Source organism: Artemia franciscana, chromosome 15 (assembly GCF_032884065.1).
Source record: "Artemia franciscana chromosome 15, ASM3288406v1, whole genome shotgun sequence".
NCBI lineage: Eukaryota > Metazoa > Arthropoda > Branchiopoda > Anostraca > Artemiidae > Artemia > Artemia franciscana.
In genome coordinates, this window is record NC_088877.1 from 18,242,960 (window position 1) to 18,263,833 (window position 20,874).

General features: G+C 35.7%; 1 protein-coding gene across 1 annotated transcript; it reads right to left on the bottom strand.

Moving 5' to 3' along the window:
• Window positions 1-626: 626 nt before the first annotated feature.
• On the bottom strand, window positions 627-18,299 carry LOC136036127 (small ribosomal subunit protein uS3m-like). Its single transcript, XM_065718148.1, has 2 exons — window positions 18,068-18,299; window positions 627-1,033 (listed from the first exon to the last, which is right to left on the bottom strand). The coding sequence occupies exons 1-2, from the start codon at window positions 18,261-18,263 to the stop codon at window positions 744-746; spliced, it is 486 nt and encodes a 161-aa protein (XP_065574220.1). The 5' UTR covers window positions 18,264-18,299; the 3' UTR covers window positions 627-743.
• Window positions 18,300-20,874: the final 2,575 nt, after the last annotated feature.

Below are 20,874 nucleotides of genomic sequence, written 5' to 3' on the forward strand. Positions count from 1 at the left end.
AAATTGGAATACGCATGAAATTAAATGCTGCGAGCAAAAAACTTTTTGTTCTGTCAAATAAAAACGGGGGTTTCAAAATAGGAAATAAGCTGGCCTTCTTTTTTTTTATTATATCTTAAAAAAGGATTCTCCTGATGAGCCCTTGTGTTGGGTTGTTGCCTCTGAATTATTTGTCTTTATTATTTTTTCTATTGTTTGGTAAATGACGACTTATACTTATTGACGACATGACTGCCTGTCCATGGATTATTCTTTATGGTTGATTGTGTATGGCTATGCTGTTTGACCTATGTGATTGTATGGATGAGTAGGGTTAAGGCCTCATTCAAGTGCTGGTCTATATTAATCACTAATTTAGGAAAACAGTCTTCCTTTTCTCCTTCTGTCTCTCTTTTTTTTCTTTTTTTTTGTGTTTGTGCTGTTGTATTGGTGATTTCTCTTTTCATGATATATATATATATATATATATATATATATATATATATATATATATATATATATATATATATATATATATATATATATATATATATATATATATATATATATATATATATATTGTAACTCCTTGCATTATTTGATTTTTTTTTTATTGATCTGATCATGTTACTTAAAAGCTAATGTAGTGAATGAACATATTCTATGTATTTAAATTGTTTAGGGGAATCAAAGAACAAATAGCAACTTGCACTAGCAATATATACAAATTAGCACTAGTTATAATTCATAAAAAATACTAAAATTTATTTGTAAGCATAAACAACCGATAGCTTTGATTCTACAGTTTGTAGTTCTAACTTAACAGGACACTGGAGCCAATAGCTTAGCAGCTCTTCAGTATAACCAATTAGAAAATAATACTTTCTGGGTGGTAAATCTCGAGTAATAATGCCGCCAATTCTGATCATATTATGTTGTCGTTTTATTATAATTTCGGATGCGAATAGATTATGCCAAGTGCCACTCATGAACTTCCTAATAAACATATCTTCCACCGCAGTTTCTGCAGATCTTAAGCCTTCCCATAGGTTACCTGAAAATGAATCATAGCTTTAAATGAAGAAAATCTAAGTAAAAATTTCCAATAAACAGCAACTTCTAGGTAGTGGCTGAAGAGCAATAAATATTATCTGAAATGGTGTTAGATTCTCTAGGAAGGTTCCTAGCTCTTTCTGCTTGCCAATAAATCTTTTGCCTTGACAACGAATTACATGAAACCCTTTTGAGGGGCTATAACCCACTTTAGGTCTTATTTGTTTCTCCTTTTTTTGCAAACAGCCAAAATCACTAGGTTTTTGATAAAACAATGGGATCTAGAACTGCAGGCTATTTCTGACAGAATCAACATTGGTTGTTGTTTTTGGAAACTTTCCAATAAGAAGTCTATTTCATTGACAATGCAAAACAAACTTTGCATAGAAGTTTGTTGTGCAGTTTTTCATAGTTCACAGTTGTCTCGTTTTTAGTTTTTACATAGGGCTCTAGAGTTTTCCCCAATACTCTTCCACAAAACTAAAAATAGAGAATGCAATAATAAACAAACATATATATATATATATATATATATATATATATATATATATATATATATATATATATATATATATATATATATATATATAATTCAAGAATGGTTTTCAAATGGTATGTTTATAAAAATTGTTTCTAGAAGACTATTTCTAAACTTTCTGTAGACAATTTCGACAGAGAGCAAGAGGTTATTCTGATGATTCAGGCCAATGGGGAAATTTAAATTGCATACAAGATGATTTAAAGGCCAAATATATGCAAACAATGTAGGTTAAAACCAAGGACATCATTTAGAAAAAAAAACTGGAAATATCCTTCAACATTCTTGGGTATGTATTTTGATCATCATGTGATAGCTGAGCAAATAGAACGCTCCCATTTTAAAAAAATTTCACACTGTGACCCTTTTCAGCTTCTTGCACGACTAGCTATTAAAGTAGACTTAAGAAATACATGAGATATCATTGGCTTATGCTATTCGCGCATGGCTTCCCAGAACAACATCTACTGCACGCCTCAATAATTCTGGTATGTCAAGAACCCATGGCTACCAGGTAGACCTATATAAATTCAGTAAAAGTAACAAAAACATTATTAAAAGATTTTCTTCAAAAGCATCCCCATTGAATGGATCATTGAAATCATTGTTTATGGTATTGTTTTTTTTTTAAATAAGATTTTTCATTTTATTTATTTACCTTCTCAAGCAAACTAGAATATAGAATATAACATAGTATCTTTTTTGGGTTGTCCTCTAGGCATATTTTATACAAAGAAAAATAATGTCTGAATACAACATCTTTTGCTCTTTAAATGTATTTTAATGTGACAGCATTCACATGAAAACTTTTTTTCGAAACTAAGGCTCTAAAGTATAGTCAGCCTAAGGATGCGTGTCCTGTCTATGACCCACCTAAATATTGCCATTCCCCGCCAGTTGGGTCTGCGCCCCACGTTGGGAGTCACAGCCCTAGAGGCTGTACCTCCCAACGTGGGTACATAGACACGTTGTGCCTCCCATATACCTTTCAGTAGTTCTAACTAGAAGTATTGTCTAGATAGTTGGCCCAATGCATTGTAGTGCAGCAGGATATTTCAAAGGTTTTTACCTTCCTTATCATTTAGCATTTCTGATGGTACACTTTCAGAAAGATTCTTTAGGGAGGTACTTTGGCTTCAATAAACACATCCTAAGCAGAGTAGAATATAATTCTAAATATTAATTCATGAGCATGCTTAATCAAATTCTGATTTTAAAATGTGCTAGTAAGTGATCACACTCATCTGAGTTTTTTTTTTCCTAGACAGTAACTTCTTTTCTGAAATTGGATCTTTTTGGCTTGAAAATAGTTGAATCTTCAACTAATTTTATTCAAATCTATAATCATGCAACTAAGTTTACTGAAAAAATCAATTGATATCATCCTACTTAAGCAAGCAAAGACCTTTGATAATATGGAGCATTCTCTTTTAACTTCAAGCTCAGGTTTGTACGATTGATTTCGCTTTAGTTGATTGAGTTTCTTCATTTCTGGTTCATCACACCATGTGGCATTTTTCATTATGATGATGGTAATTCACTTATCTCTTTGCCAGAGATTGTCATCAGTGTTGCACCCTAAGGGATTAAGCTGGGCCCAACTTATTTAATTGGTATACAAATGATTGTTGCAGGTTTGTTAATAATTTTTTACCAATATGTGCTAATGATGCCAAGCTCACTGTCCTGTTGGTATGGATTCTAACATCAACAGTCAAGAAGAAGGTTTAAGCCAGAGGTTCCAAACTTTTTTTCACATAAACCCCTTTTTTGCTGGTATTGGTGGATTCCCTGCAGCGACGTTTCTACCATAGGCTATTCCCACAACTCAACAAAAATGTGAAAATTAGAATTAGCTATGGAAATTTTTGTTGTGGTTGAGGTCCAATCACGATTAACAGTTTTCAAAAAGAAAGTGAGAAATACTGTGTTAAATTGATATATTTTTCTGTGAGTGGATATCAAAAAAGTGAAGTTGGCCAATAAAAAATGGATTTAGAAAACACCATTCAGAATGGCAAAAATAAAAATAAATAGTAGCCTGTATTTTTTTGTGTTGTATTTATTCAAATGCTTAGGCCTACTTACTACACTATCAATTATTATTGTATTCACATTACATTGTTTGATAACAGTTGTAATACAATTAAAATTAAACATCAGCAATGTACCATAAATTTTACAATGACAATGAGGAAATATTATCAAATTTAACTAAGAGGGATGTACTTGATGGATTGACAGCAAATTTTCAACATTTGGTTTGGGTTTTATAGGAATAACTACAAATCTTCCTGGTCTCTGCTATTAAATCTGCTTCTTTTTCTGTTAAAAGGTTTGTAATGAAACTATTACTGTTTTTGACAAGATATGATGATGGAAATGCTCCCAAAACCTTTATTGCAATTCCCTACAGTCTATGATATTTTTGGGTATTTCTGCTTGATGTCAAAATATTTGATACCCTGTTTTAAATTTCACCTTCAGATCCTTAGTGCTAAGCTCGAACTCATCTTGCACAGAATACTTTGGTATGTAAGGGCAATCATTAGAAGTCTTCATCATTTTCATTGCACAAATAAACACATCTAATGCATCATATTTGAACCCCAAACAACAGCAACATGCATTGCTTCTTAGTTTGTTGACAGCACAGATAATCCAAGTGATACAAACGCATATGACTTATTGGTCAAACAAGCCAAATTCCAAAAAAACAAAACATGCTTTGCTTCTTATTTGTTGAACCACAAACAACAAAAACGTTCATTACTTTTTATTTTGTTGACAGTATTACAAAAGGCAAAGCTAAACCAAGTGATATAAATGCAGTTGACCTATTGGTCAAACATGTCAAGCCCCAAACATCAACAACACACATTGATTCTTATTTTGCTGACAGTATTAATAACAAATTGAAGTAACTGGTGCAATCGATCACTCATATACATAAATCATATAATAAATCGTATAGCCAAATTAAGGCAAGGTATACGAATGTTGTTATCAAGTGCATACCTCTACCCATTCCCTCTTTCAGGATGCTGACTTTCAAGAACTTGAAAAAATTGTGTGGCAGGTGAATAAAACTTACAGAAATTGATGTTGAGCAGAAGTAAGTGTCTGGCAAGAATTATTCATCCTTGTATGGGAAGAGAAGAAATAGTTCTTCCCTTCTTGTAAGATCTGAAAGATTCTATAAAAAAGGTTCTAGCTTTGTACCAACATTATAATTTATCTTAGAAGCTGGATCAGGTCTTGGTAACTCCTAAGATAAGGCCTACAGTCAAAGTTACGCTGAATCTAGACCCAATTTGTAATATATTTCCCCAAACCTCTCTATGTCTTTGTTTAGATTCATTGATTTCTGATTTACCTTGCCTAAGAGTTTTCAAAGTTAGCCAGAAGCCACTCAATGAGCTTTTTACCAAATCCACTTTTCTATACAAAAGAAACAAAAAAGAGTAAAGTTCTAAAATTATTCTCATTGCTTTCTTGAACATCAGGCTAGTTGAGTTAGGTGGATTAAAATTTCAGAAATTGATTTAGAGTCTAAGTTATACACTAGAGTGCATTGACTTTGGCACAAAAGAGTTGAGCCAAGTTTTTCAGCCGGACCATTAACCTCTTAAAAAACAATGGTCAGACAAAGACTAGTTTGTCCCCAATGTAGGCTTAGAGTCTTTTCAAACTCTGTGAAGCGTGGAGGGTGCAATTGCTCGTTTCACGCAGGAGCGGAAAAATGTGCCAGAATTGATACAGCTAATTGGAGTGAGAGCTGGTGTTGTCCTGACTGCTCATCTAAGAAAATGCCAATCAATTAGGTAGATTCTTTAAATTCACCTGTTTTATCTTCACATCGCACCCTTCGTTCTCCAAATTCAAGAGCTAGGATGCTTAATATCTTAAAAGAGCTCAAATTGCCGGTGCTTCCCTCTTCGCAGAAGTTGACTCTAGCCTCTCCCTATTTACAACATGAAGTGACGCCCCCCCCCCATCTTGAATTTTCTTGTCAGACTGAGTGCCAGACCTTTTCTTCCGTCGACCCATCCTATACTCTTAACACCACCATTGGAAAATTACGTACCTGCTCACGTGAGGTATCAGTTCAGACCAAACCTTACTCATGTGTTACCAGAGGAAATTTAACATATCCAAAATCTCTGTGTTAAAGATTTTGCTTGCCAGACAAATCTTGATATTCTAAAACCATTAAAAGACAGACTAGAAGAGTTATTAAGCTACATTTCGACCGTAGTTTCTGAACCCCTATCTGTAACTCAAAACAGTGATATGATGAAGTCAATCGAATGAAAATAAAAAATTCAGAAAATGCTATATTACCCTTCGTAAATTCATTTTAGAGGTCAAGGGCGCTTGAACCAGTGACAAACCAGGTGATTAGCAATGACATTGACCGGAACGGTCAAGTTAATAATGTTGAAATGAAATCAATTATTCATGAACGTAATCCCAGTGACAAATCTTCTATTAGTATGGTAGAGGATCAGGCTCCTGAATATAGGAATAACATAACGGCTTCCGGTTGTATGCTGAATTTGAAAGAGGATAATGACACTTTTGGTTTAAAGACTAATAAGGTTACTACGAAATCCGATGCAGATATTGAAATTGTTTATGAGAAACTTGTGGCATATGAAAGTGAAGGAAACGGAAGAATTAGCTGGAAAAAAAAATGGTGATCATCGTGTAATTGAAAATAAAAAAACGAAATCAGTTTACAAGGATTTTTTTACGTGCAAAATGTAATCACGGAAAAAGATGTAATCGGCTTCATATTTGTAAATATTTTCTGACGGGTTCTTGCAATAAAAGTTCGTGCTCGTTTGACCATGTTTCAATTTGTTCTGTTTTTATGTCGGGTCGTTGTTTCGGTTGTGACAAGTATCATGTTTTTATACCAAAGTCTTTTAGTAGGTTATTCTCTAAGCCACAAGCTATACCAGTGGCTCTCAACCGGGGTCCATATGGACCCCTAGGGGTCCATGTAATATCCCTGGGGGTCCACAGGCAAAATACAACAAATTGGGGGTCCACGACAATATTTTGGGGGTCCATGAAGAAAACCAACTCAGAACGCTCTTTATTTTAAAGAATTCAATTTCTACTGTAATTTAAATTATTTTGAAAAATATATATTAGTAATTCTTTCATTATTTTTTTTATACTTTTTTTTTACTTATATATTCATCCATCAGTCAGTGGCAAGAACAAGCTAAGGTGAAAATCTTTGAACTTCTCTCATGAAGTAGGCGGTGAGCTTTGATCTTTATTTTTAAGCAGATATTTCCTTCCTAATGCCCGGTACCTAACCATAGATCTTCAACGACTTATCTATTACCCGTTGGTCAGTAGCAAGAGCAAAGATCATAATCTTTCAACATATCTTTGGAAATGATGGTTTCCTGGCATCATATGAAATAAGCAAAATAATTGTAAAGGCCGGAAAACCCCATAATATTGATGAAACAGTAATTCCACCGCAGTTTCTGCTATAATTTCGTCAGTTTTGAAACAAAATGCAATTCAAATTACTAATTCCATCCTTTTAAGCAACTCTTCTGTGTCACGATGCATTGATGAAATGGCAGAGGATGTAGAAAAACAATTGATAGCTCATTTGCAAGTGAAACAGTTTGCCCTTCAACTTGATGAATCAACTTTAAGAGATAATAAGGCCCTTTTATTAGCATATGTTAGATTTAACAATGAAGGACCCAAAGAGGAAATGCTTTTTGATACAAGTCTTACGACAGACACAAAAGGTGAAACAATTTTTGATGAAGTTGCTACTTATTTCCAGGAAAACAATATCCCACTTTAAAATGTAATTGCTTGTGCTACCGATGGTGCACCATCTATGACAGGCAGATACAAAGGTTTTATTGCACATTTAAAAAAAAAAACAGTCCTAGAAGTATATTGTGTTCACTGTGTGACACACCATCAACACTTAGTTGCAAAGAAAATGAGTGCACGTCTGCATGATGCCCTTTCTGTTGTAATAAAATTAGTAAACCATATTAAATCAAATTCTCTCCGAGACCGCCTTTTTCATGAATTCTGTAAGCAAAATGCAGAAGAGTTTGAGCGGCTTGTATTACATACAGAGGTGAGATGGCTATCAAAGGGGGATTATCTTAAGCGTTTCTTTGCAATTTGGGATTCTATTGTTTCCTTTCTTGCTGACACACAACTTGGGGCGAAACTGCTTGCAAATAAAAATGATGTATTTTACTTATCAGATATATTTGAAAAACTTGATTCACTTAACAAACAGCTCCGAGGAAACGATTCTAATCTGATATCTAGTAAAAGTGCTATTGCTGCTTTTCTAAGAAGACTACAGCTGTATAAGAATAATATCTGGCGTCGTGCATTTGAACAGTTTCGTTGTTTGGCCTGTGTTAGCAGCGGTTTGCAAGATGAAGATCTTGTATTATATGGTGAATATTTGGAAAATATACATGAAGATATGCAAACTCGGTTTAGCGACCTACTCAGGATGGATATACCGATTGGGTTTCAATTCATTTTGAAGTTAATGTTGCCGAAATAGAATTGTCTTTGCAAGAGCCCCTCATCGAATTACAAAGTGATGAAATAACGCGTGCAAAATCCAAAGATGAAAAGTACAATATATGGAAAACAACCGTTGTTGCTACAGAGTACCCTTTGCTCTGGGATAAAGCGCAGTTCTACGTTATTGCTTTTCCTACATCTTATCTCGTTGAAGCGGGATTTAGTCGTGTTTCACAAATGTTATCAAAAGCTCACAATAGACTTGACATTGTGGAATATTAACCAAATATAAAGAAACTCGTTGAGAAGCATCAACCACAGGGATCTCATTGAATAAACATGCCTTTTCCCTTTTTTTAATCACACACTTAATTTCAACTTCTTTTTGCATTCAGTTTACAAAAATAATGTTGGAGTGAATTAAACTACCTGAGGAGCTCTACTCTCCAAGAGTTTGAGTTGCTTGCCCATGGAAGAAACAATGTAATATTGTAGTTATTATCACAATAATAGTAATAATAACAATTATTATTATTGTTATTATAGTTGAATATTTTATTTGCATTAGACTAGTTTTCATTTAAAAATAAAGCTTAATCGTATACTATTTCTTTGATAATTAAAACCTTAAAATTTATATTAGTGAAGAATAGAAAATTGTTCTTATATCCAATAGCTATGAAGGGGTCCACCAAGATAAAAAAAAAAGAGAAAAGGGGTCCATGGGTAAAAAAAGGTTGAGAAGCACTGAGGTATACCTTCGAATGGGTACGATGTTAGTTCTAAGAATTTGACAAAAAACGGGGATGGATTTCGGAGGGAGGCCCCATCCTTTCCGATTATGATTTCAGCTCGCAGCCCCCTGTACCAAGATCATTACAATTCGGTTCCTCTAGAGCTCTCCCAAACGCGTCCGACTTCTCCCGCGTACCAAAGGCCGGAGTTTTGCATACCCACCCAAATTCCCCCGCCTCAGTCTTGTTTACATCAGCAGACAGCACTCCCACTGAACAACAGCAACTCACAGCAGCCATCCCGCTTAGTAACAGGTTTTCGCTATTAGAAGAAATTGATTGTTTTGTAATAAATCCTAATTGTTCTAGTCGTGCTTCATCCATATCATTGCCCGTCCCCCCACCTCCAAATCCCCAAGACAAATCCTTCTATTACTCTAATAATTCATCTATCGATGTTGACTCCAATAGTCATCCCATAAAAGTCAAATGTGCTCCATCAGTCCCTTGTTCTGACTACATTAATCTGCCCCCCCCCCCCTACGAATCCCACCACACCCCCTGTACCAATTTGTAATTTAAATAAAGTCAAGTGTAAAAATGGTACCTTTGCAGGTCGTTTTAAATTTCTCACACTTTTGTTAAGCAATGCTGAAAGTCTTAATTTTGAAAAACTTAATGAATTTGACTCCTTTTCTAAAATATATAGATCAGACATAATCGCTATTACTGAAGTACACGCTCAAAATACACACAGGTTAAAAATGAATGATTTCTCCCAGTTTATTAAACTCAGACCCGAAACCCACCCTCTGGGTAAGAAAGGGGGCGGAATTCTTTTCTTTGTCCGTATGATTTTTATCCTTCAGAAATATTAGTTCCTTGTCTTACTCTCTTTGATGAAATTTTGTGGGTTTGTGTTCGACCTAAGGTCTTACCACGTACTTTCAATTTGATTGTCCTGTGTTGTTTTTACTACTCTCCTGGGCAGAGAGCGGCTGAAAAAATTAATTTTATTGAAAAATTGCATGGCAGTGCTGACTATATACTATCTAAATACCCAAATGATGGACTTTTCCTCTTAGGTGATGCAAATGAATTAAAACTTGAGTCTACATGTAATACTTTTAGTCTAAAACAAATTGTAAAAGTCCCTACTACCAAAGGCAATTCTACTCTTGATTTAATATGCACTAATATGTCAAATTTCTACAGACCTGTCACCATTCTTCCCCCTCTCGGAGGTAGTTACCACTTTAGCCTACTCCTATCTCCACTAGCTACAGTTAAACATTCCTTAACTATTACTGAAACCGTCTTTAGACCTCTAATTGACTCAGGACTACAATTTTGGCTCTTGGATCACTAGTGAAAATTGGTCCCTGTGTACCAAACAAATGATGATGACTTCAAGGCCAAAATTTCCCTCCAAAATTTATTGAGGAGTAATTATGAAGCCCATTTTCCGGTAAAAAAAATAAAATATGCTCTACCAATAAACCTTACATTACTGCGACTTTTAAAAAAATAATAAGGAAAAAAATCAATGTGTTCAAGCAAGGACATATCACACAGGCTAATGATCTAAGAAAGTTCCTGAAGAGAAAATTTAGAAAGGCAGCTTCTTAGTATTACAACAGTGAGGTTAAGGATCTGTATTCTAACAAGCCCAAACAATGGTACAGGAAAATTAAAGAGATTTGCGGAAAAAACCCTGTTGAAGTTAATTTTCATCTCCCTAAGCCCCCTTACAAGATAGCCAACGATTTGAACCTGCATCTTGCGTCTTACACACACTCCAGTTTTTTCTAAGCTTTACAAAGGGTTCCTTTGTGACTGGCTATTGAAATTAAAATTATACCACGCATTGACATCCGACAGTTTGGTAATTTAAGAAAAACCTCCACCACCCAATTACCTTGTACACTTGATTCACACGGTCCTAAGTGAACTAGAGAAACCAAATGTTTGGCTAAACCTGGTTTTAGTCGATTTCCAAAAAGCGTTTGACTTAGTTGACCACAATATCCTAATTCGTTTACTACATGATAACTTTGAAATTGACCCACTTTTAGTAAATATTGTTATATCGTTCCTTTCAAACAGATCACAAGTTGTAAAATACAAAAATACCTTCTCTAACCCCCTCCCTAGGTACTGTGGAATACCTCAAGGAACCTTGTTGGGACCACTATTATTTCGTGTCATGATTAACGAAATTGGCAAGGAATTCCCCCAAAGATGGAAATATGTGGATGACTTGTCGATCCTTGAAGTATTTCATAGGAATATTAAAAGTGACCCTGTTGAAATCCTAACCCAATGTTCGGATGAAACTAAGAATCTAAATATGACAGTAAATCCCACTAAATCACAGATAATGACGATCAACTTCTTGAAATCTACTCCTGCTTTTTGTGACCCGGTCCCACGCGAAATGCTAGTGAAACATGTTAAGCTTCTTGGTGTCACATTTTCTAATGATCTTAAGTGAGACACACATGTTTCCAACATTGTTAAACAAGCAAATGTTTCACTATAAATTTTTAAGCTGCTAAACAAATTTAAATGTCCTAAGATACATTCCTTCTGTGTTTACTTATCCTTTATCAGGCCGTTATTGGAATATGCATGTCCGGTCTGGCATTCACAACTTTCAAATGAACTTAGTGACAAAATCGAGTCGGTCCAAAAGCGTTCACTCAGGATCATTTACAAAGAAGGCAAAATTCCATACTCGTTCCTCCTTAAAGCTGCACGCATTACCACCTTAAAAGACAGGAGGGAAAAAATTTGCCTGCTTTTTGCTAAATCAGTTATTTCCAATGACCAATCAGCATACTGAGGACTTACTCTCTGATTTTCACAATCCCATTAGACTCCAACTCCCCCAGTCAGCCTCCTTAGCAATCCCAACTTACTCTCCAATCCATACAGTTACAGAGAGGTTTCGCAAAAGTTTTATACCCTTTATTCTGGAACACCTTAAATTGTGATTATGTACTTGCCAAATTCCCCTTTTCCTCTATTGCTGTTTTTATTTTTTTGATTTACTGCATATTTTTGTAATTTAATTGTTAAGTTTACTGATTTGCCCTTTATCTTTGATGATTTTGCTTTTTTAATTTTAAGTGTTTGACTTAATGTACTGTTTTGATTTTTTTTTTTTTCTTAGCTTTTACTGACATATAAAGTGAATTCGGCTCTATAGAACTTGTGATAGTCTTTTGAAAATAAATATTATCTTATGTTATTGACCAGTTGAACTCACAGCACAAACTATTAGCTCTAAATACAAGATTCTTGCTTTTTTTTTCATTCAATATAACTCTTTTTGATAAATTTTCAAAGAATTATTCAGCATAGTCCAATTTTCACTGGCTTTTTATAGTTATTAAATAATAATAAAAAACAGGTTTTTTCAACTGATATTGATGAGAAACATTAAAATTTAAAAGGAACAGAAATTATTCTGTATATGACAAGGACTGCCCCCTCCCCAGCCTCTTGCTCTTTACACTAAAGTTTGACTTTTGTTCCAATTCCTTAAGAATGACTGATAAGTCACAAGGGCCATAGAATTAGAATAGGAATCTTTTTTTTTAAATCACTAAAAAAAACACCCATAACAAGCAAATGATTGAAGAGTGGACAGCCCCCTTGATGAAAATTCCCCCTGGAAGATTCTCCTTAATTACCCTTGAAAAAACCTTGTTTTTTTTCATTTAATTTCCAACTGTTTTGCAAAAATGCTGCCATGCCCTGCTTTGTGAAAAATCTTCCTTTAAGAAGTCTCCCTATGGAAATTCTCTCCACAGAAAACTCCTCCCATGGAAAATCTCACCAAACCTTGAAAATCTCCCTGGACAATTCCATATCTGATGTAAATTTCTCCTAGATAATTCCCCCTGGAACATTCTTTCCATATTAAAGATTGAGCAGCCAAAGAGAAAGTAAGACAAATAAAAAGAGTTCCAGAAGATCTCTATGTAAAATGCCTCCTGGAAAATTTCCTTCCCACAGAAGATTCTCCCATGGAAGATCCCCCCAAAATTTTCCCCTGGCCAATAATCCCTTAGAAAATTCTCCACATATGTAAAATTGTGCAGGAAAAAAGACAGTAAGACATGTAAAAATAATCTGGCATGTTTTCTATAAAATTCTTCTCTACCATGAAAAACTCACTCCCAGAAGATTTCCCAGGAAATTTCCTTCATGATAAAAAGAATTTCATGCATGAATTACAGAAAATCCCGCCTAGGGAATATACCCCAGAAAATTAACCCTGTAGAGAATCTTTTCCTCAAAAATTACTGTATTATGAAGCAAATAAGTTTAGTTAAATGAAGCCTTAAAATAGGTGCCAGAAGCGTTTTTCTGAAACAAGAAAGGATGTATCACCCTGCAGCATGTTTATTCAGGCTTAGTCCATAAGAAGGGAGATGATAAATTAATTCCTACACCCCCCCCCTTCATAGACACCCTTTATATGAAGGCTCGTGGGCAGTTGGACAATTTTGGGCATTGGAATGTAGTTTTTAAGGTGTGTGACCCCCCCCCCCCCTCTACACAATAACCCATCATCCATGTTTCATAATAGCTGATGTACACTTATATATCACTGAACATAATTTCATGAAAAAGAAGGTAAATAAACTTGGTTATTGAATGAAGTATTAAGATATTCAATATATCGGATGGACTAGATTACATAATTTTTCAGGAACACATACACCACCATGTGACATTGAGGCTCAATATACAGTGTTTTGACATTAATGAACCAATTGGCTGTATCAGAATTGTCAATGAATGGCAACTTTGCCCTCTTTGGGGCAAGATTGTAGTTTTGTGCAACAAAATGGCATAAAACCTTATTTTCCAGTGGCACAATCGTTGATTGCTAAAAAAGGCATTAGATTTTTCAATTTCTGTTCAAATGAGCCCTCTCCTGATCTAGGATATAGTATTTTCATTAAGATTATTTGACTTTCAGGGGGTGTTACCCTTTTTTGAAAATCAGGTAATTTTTCTCTAGCTTTTAGCTTTTGATTGGCAGCATTATGCTTAATTTATTTTGAATTGGCATAAAAAATCAGTTTCTTATGCACAAATTGTTGTCAAAATTCCTTTTTTTTATAGCTTTGGGTACTTTTGAGCTGAGTTGCTCCTTACTTATAGTTCTTTACCACAAACTGTTTGATTAAAATCATCACTGGGGTAATTGTTTGGGTTGTTTCACTGTAGTAAGGTTAAAATACTAACCAAACACACATAAAAGAAAGAATATGGCCTAAAATGATGCTTGTATCAATAGAACTGAGATCTAAAACAAGAAACATTGGAAAGTAGAGTCAAAAAAAATTTAAGGTGAAACATACCTTGTGATTAACCTGTCTCCTATCAAGGAGGCACACTCGTGCCTCTATAAAGAGGCGAACCACAACAATGTTAAGCGATCTTCGGTTCCAGTGGTCGCAGAGGGATGGGGAGGGATGCATTTTGTAGCCCAAGCTCCAACTAAGAAACCTGCCAAATTTCATCCCCCTCCGACTTTTCCTTCGTGGGGAAAATCTGGCCGAAAGTTTCGACCCACCAACCCCAGCCCCCCTTTAACGTTGTCCGATCGGGCTGAAATTCACAAGTTAAGGTCCCCTAGGGCCCAGAAGCTTATCCGCGAAATTTCAGCTCGATCCGATAATTCCTTCCCTGTTTTCCAGAAACCATGCATAGCCACTTAATTTTCATATTCTTTTTTTTTCTCGACGCCTACAGGTCACAGCCAACATCGGATCTGGGTGTACGAAGACTCATTCGACGCGGAATTCTCCGAATAAGTGCCCTTGAAAGTTTCGTAGGAAAATCTAAACCCCCAAAAGTTTCGACCCCCCAACCCCACTCCCCCCTTTAACGTTGTCCGATCAGGCTGAAATTCACAAGTTGAGGTCCCCTACGGCCCAGGAGCTTATCTGCGAAATTTCAGCTTGATCTGATAACTCCTTCCCTGTTTTCCAGAAACCACGCATTAGCCACTTAATTAACCCATTTCTCCATAAGAGCCCATGTTAATTTGAAATTTTTAAAAGTTATTTAAAAGTTATATTTACACACTTGCAGGTGGTTAGCTCGGTCGGTAGAGCGTGGGACTTTTAATCCTCGGGTCAAGGGTTCAAGTCCCTTATTGGGTGGTTTTTTTCACAAAATATGAAAAAAACTTCGTTTTCTTAAAGAGTTAAAGAGGCTGCGTCCCAAAGTCGAACCTTAAAACGTACAGGAATCTAAGCTAGAAAATCGGGGGGTTAAGATTTCCCAAAGAAACTTTCCAGGAAAATTACTCAGAGAATTCTGCATCAAATTTTTGAAATTCTTAAAATCCTTATCCTTGAAATTCTTATCAAGAATTTTTGAAATTCTTAAAAGTTACGAATATCAACATTTGTACAGGAATTATTAAATTACATCCACCATGGATTGTAGAAAAACGTACAGAAATAATATGAAAAAAACTTCGTTTTCTTAAAGAGTTAAAGAGGCTGCATCCCAAAGTCAAACCTTAAGTTAAGGTTTTAAAACCCCCCGCTTTTAAAGACTCTTTTGTACAGATTTTTTTGTTGTGGGGGGGACTTCATTGTTTCTAATTACTAGTTTTGGTGCAATGGTTCTCCTGTCCTTTTGTGTTTAACATTTTTCGAAGTTATTCCATTATTCATTCATTTCAATTTGTTTTTAATTAAAAGAGGGCCTTTCCGAAGCCAAGAGCAGGGGTTAGGGGGGCAGACGCCCCCTTCAACAAAAAACCTGTACAAAAGAGTCTTTAAAAGTGGGGGGTTTGGGGGCGGTAGCCCCCCAACTGCCTCTCCTAATTCCTGCACGTTTTATGGTTCGACTTTGGGATGCAGCCTCTGTAACTCTTTAAGAAAACGAAGTTTTTTTCATATTATAACAGAATAAACTGAGTAAAACTTGGAGTAAATTGACAACCTGAATAAATATCTGTGGTGTCAGTGTAGTTTATTTGCTCTTCTGAACTTGGAACATATTATAACAAAATTAAATATCAAGTAGAAAATAACAAGTTACAAAAGAAGTGATGAGTGGATTTTAAGCATTGTTGCTTTGACTAGGAGTTCAAAGACACAAAATGTGTTTGTAATGATTCTTCTTAGAGAGGTATAATGGTTTATACAGCCTAGGAACTCCTGGAAATTGAAATTATTTCTTTGATGAATAAACAATAATAGCAAGAATATTTTGGCATGTTCCATTATTCTTTGTTGAAGGAGAAGGGTTTAAGAGGATATCTGAGGTGTGAGGAAAAAGAGAGTTTATATTGCTCATTAAGCCTAGGCATGGAAACTAGGCCACAATCATGTCCATTAGACAGAGAGCTTTCAAATAATATATGGTCTGACAAGTTTGGAGCTAAAAATAAAAAAATTCTTACTTTGTACTACCTTAACCTTCATTATATCCAATAATTAATTTACAATTGAACAGTCATGTGACATCTCTTGTGAAAGCTATCAACAAGTAGATCTCTAATACAATGTTTTTCACTAGAAGTTCTGGGACAGAAACTGGATTTGTTATGTTTCTTCTTTGGGAGAGACTTGATTTTGGGAGATTAAGATAGTTTAAACAGTCTGAGAGCTTTTGTGAATTGAGAACTTATTTCTTTTAGAATAGAACTTGCTACCAAGAATCACTTTGCCTGTCTTTATTATTCCCGGTTTCAAATATAGTCATATGACATCTAATTTCAAAGCTTTTTACAAGTTTATTTCAAGTATTATTGTTTTGACTGGATTCTTTGATTGGACCACTGATCTTCTGTTTTCTTTGGTGCTAACAGGACACTGAAAAATCATAAGAGAGTTGTTTAAGAGCTCATTTAAAAGCTAATTTTCATATCTAACTAGCTTTTAAATTAATTTGTAACTTTACATCATAGCCTAGAAACTATAACAAGTCACCTTTTGAGGCCCCTAAGGACTCAAAATGGAATTTGCCTTGGAAGCAATAATTACATGTGAGAAGAGCATAAAAAAAGGCATTAAGTGATGTATTGACTTTCTTCCTAGCTAAATTATATGAGCAAACATAAGTTTATCAACATAACACATGCCTGATGTTTTTTACAGGTCAAAAATGCTGCTACCTGTTAATAAACAAAGACATGAGATGTACTAGAAGATGAACAACAATAGAGAAGAGCTAGGGCTATAACTGAGATCATCATGGAGGAGGGGAGGGCGCAGTATCACTAATATATATGATATCTGGCTAAAATTACAGACCAAATGAAGACATAGACATACCTTTAGAGCCAGAATTTTATCCTGAATCCAAATATAGTATTCATTTGCATTGGAAATGAACTTTAGGCAAAATTCTAGTTTAGTGACTTCTTGCTATCTTAGAAAGGGGTTAGGTTAGGAATATGAAACTTTCAGGGATGGGTCTATAGGCTAAAGTATGTCCCAGGAAGGTATTTAGAAGTACCTACATCCACTCCCTCTCTCTCTAGAGGGTCCTGACCTTTGATGACCTTTAAAATATGTGTGTTATATAAGTGAAACCTTGCAAAATAGATTTTCTGCTTGAATGAGGTACAACAAAATTGTTTTCAGCTTCACAACTTTGCTCAATCCCAATTTATAAGGTTTTAAAGATATACAAATACATTTCCTAAATTTTGAAGAACAAAAAACATTGATATAGCTTGGAATTCTACTCAAATAACAGGAATTGCATTTTCAGAACTAAACACAGAGAAAAAAGAAACTGGTAACTGAAAATTAAAGTAAAATGTTATTTTGTCAAAATTTCAAAAGGTATAGACATGTCATGTAGGCAAATTTCAGGGCCCTTTAGAGGAAGGAGTGGAGGTGGGTACCTCAAAATACCTTCCTGGGACACACTTTAGCCTTTAGACTCATTCCTGAAAGTTTCATTTTCTTAACCTAACCCCTTTCTGAAATAGCCAAAAGTCAATCAACTAGAATTTTACCTATACCTTTTATTCTGTCTTATTGTTGTTCCAGAAGCAAAATTAATCTTTGTGAGATAGGGAATAGGCCTGCCTAGATACTTCAAAACTTTCCATGGCACAAATTAGTCTCTTGATCCATTCCTCAAAGGGTTCGTTCCCCAGATGAGCAACTTGTAAAGATATCAAAAAGTATACCCATCTAAAATTGCACCCTAACAAGAAACTTACATGTGTTCCAGGAATTCCAAGATTTCCTGTGCCCAATCTGATAGGGTGGATTGGCCATTTCATATGTTAAGGGGAAATCTTGCCTTAACGTAACTTTATATCTTCCTGACTGTTTTCTGTCGCAAACCACAGAAGAATGGAACTGCTGTATTCTTATAAATGCACTTGGATATCTTGAAAGTTTCATCAAGTTCATGTTTTGACAATTTAAAAATTTTGCTAAATAAATTTTGAGAAATAAGTGAAAAATTGGCGGTCGAAGCCGTCACGCAAGGAACGGGCAGAAATAGCCCAAATTGCTATTCTGACGATCACCGCTTTTAGATAAAATTTCTTTTGAACCTCCGAATGAAATGTTCCTATTTTTCCTAGTGTAAGTGTAACCGCCTCATGTTTGTGCACGGCTTCTTCACCAAAGAAGGATATAGTAGTGGATGTTGCACACGCTCCATTTTTCACTTTAGATTTGGAAAGTAACAACCTAAAAACTGTGTATACCAGAACTTAACATTTTTCCACTCGAACAGCATTCACACCTATAAGGACTGACGACCTAAGAAGACTGATAGATATACCAAAACTTAACAATTTTCTACTCGAACAGCATTCACACCTAAGAAGACTGACGAACTTTATCCATTGTCACTATGGTTCAAATGAAACATTAAGAGTTGATTCAATAGCTAAACACCTAAATAAATCCAGAGCCAGGAATTAATTCCAGAACCAAAACCAGCTAACTCATCAATGCTAATAACAGATATTAAGAAACACAGAGATGGTTTTGGCATAGTAAACATCAATTACAATTCAACTCGTGCAACCATAGGCAGTGCAATAACGCTATCTAAGTAAAAAGTGATGATGGCACAATGTATTTGTTGAGCATTTATTTTTTTAGACCAGGAGACTACCCATAGAAATAGTGGTCATTGAAACTTTAAAAGGGGCTGATTTGATAGAACATTGAAAAGGCCAGTGCCCTTTCTAATAGGCAAAAGTGATTGGAAGGTAACAACCCCCCCCCCCTCATGTCCATCATTTCCTCATATACATCCAAACCAAATTTTAAGATAGCAGTTTTGTTCAGCGTAGTTAAAAGCTTTGTAAATTATATCTTAGAAGATAACCCACCCCCAGAGCACTCAAGTAAAGGGTTGTAAGTTATGCCCTGGGGAATCAAGTTTTATAGGAAGGGTGGTGTATAAACTTGGGAGGGGGTTAATTGGACTGGAAATTAAAAATTCTATTGCCCTTTTTAATGGTCAAAAGGGATTGGAGGACAACCACCCTCCCTCTCTTTTTCTCATCATTTCCCCAAACACATCCAATTAAAATTTAGAGATAGCCATTTTGTTAAGTATGTTTGAAAGACACAGGAATTGTGTCTTTGGGGATGGTAACGCCCACGAGCCTAAGGGCAAGGGATATAAATTCAATAAATATAAGAGTCAAAAGTGATAAAAGGGCAAGTAACCCCTCACGTTTTTTTTCCAAATGCATCCATAAAAATTTTGAGATGACATTTTTTTCAAATAGTCAAAAGATCATATAAAAAGCCCTCGGGGTTGAAATAGCCCCTCAGAACCTGGAGACAAGTGTCTTAAATTACACCCCAAATCCATATAAGCTTTATACTGAATAATATGAAAAACACTTCGTTTTCTTGAAGAGTTAAAGAGGCTGCGTCCCAAAGTCGAACCTTAAAACGTACAGGAATTAGGAGAGGCAGTTGGGGGGCTGCCGCCCTCCAAACCCCCCGCTTTTAAAGACTATTTTGTACAGGTTTTTTGTTGTGGGGGGACTTCATTGTTACTAATTACTAGTTTCGGCGCAATGGTTCTCCTGTCCTCTTGTGTTTAACATTTTTCGAAGTTATTCCATTATTCATTCATTTCAATTTTTTGTTAATTAAAAGAGGGCCTTTCCGAAGCCAAGAGCGAGGGGTTAGGGGGCGGCATCCCCCCACAACAAAAAACCTGTACAAAAGAGTTTTTAAAAGCGGGGGGTTAACTGCCTCTCCTAATTCCTGTACGTTTTAAGGTTCGACTTTGGGACGCAGCCTCTTTAACTCTTTAAGAAAGCGAAGTTTTTTTCATATTATTTCTGTACGTTTTTCTACAATCCACGGTGGATGTAATTTAATAATAATTTTTTTTGTGAGAAAAAAACCGCCCGATAAGGGACTTGAACCCTTGACCCGAGGATTAAAAGTCCCACACTCTACCGACTGAGCTAACCACCTGCATGTGTGTAAATATAACTTTTAAGTAACTTTTAAAAATTTCAAATTAACATGGGCTCTTATGGAGAAATGGGTTAATTAAGTGGCTAATGCGTGGTTTCTGGAAAACAGGGAAGGAGTTATTGGATCGAGATGAAATTTTGCGGATAAGCTCCTGGGCCGTAGGGGACCTTAACTTGTGAATTTCAGCCCGATCGGACAACGTTAAAGGGGGGAGGGGGTAGGGTTGGGGGGTCGAAACTTTCGGGGGGTTAAGATTTTCCTACGAAACTTTCAAGGGCACTTACTCGGAGAATTCCGCATCGAATGAGTCTTCGTACACCCAGATCCGATGTCGGCTGTGACCTGTAGGCGTCGAGAGAAAAAAAGAATATGAAAATTAAGTGGCTATGCGTGGTTTCTGGAAAACAGGGAAGGAGTTATCGGATCGAGCTGAAATTTCGTGGATAAGCTCCTGGGCCCTAGGGGACCTTAACTTGTGAATTTCAGCCCGATCGGACAACGTTAAAGGGGGGCTGGGGTTGGTGGGTCGAAACTTTCGGCCAGATTTTCCCCATGAAGG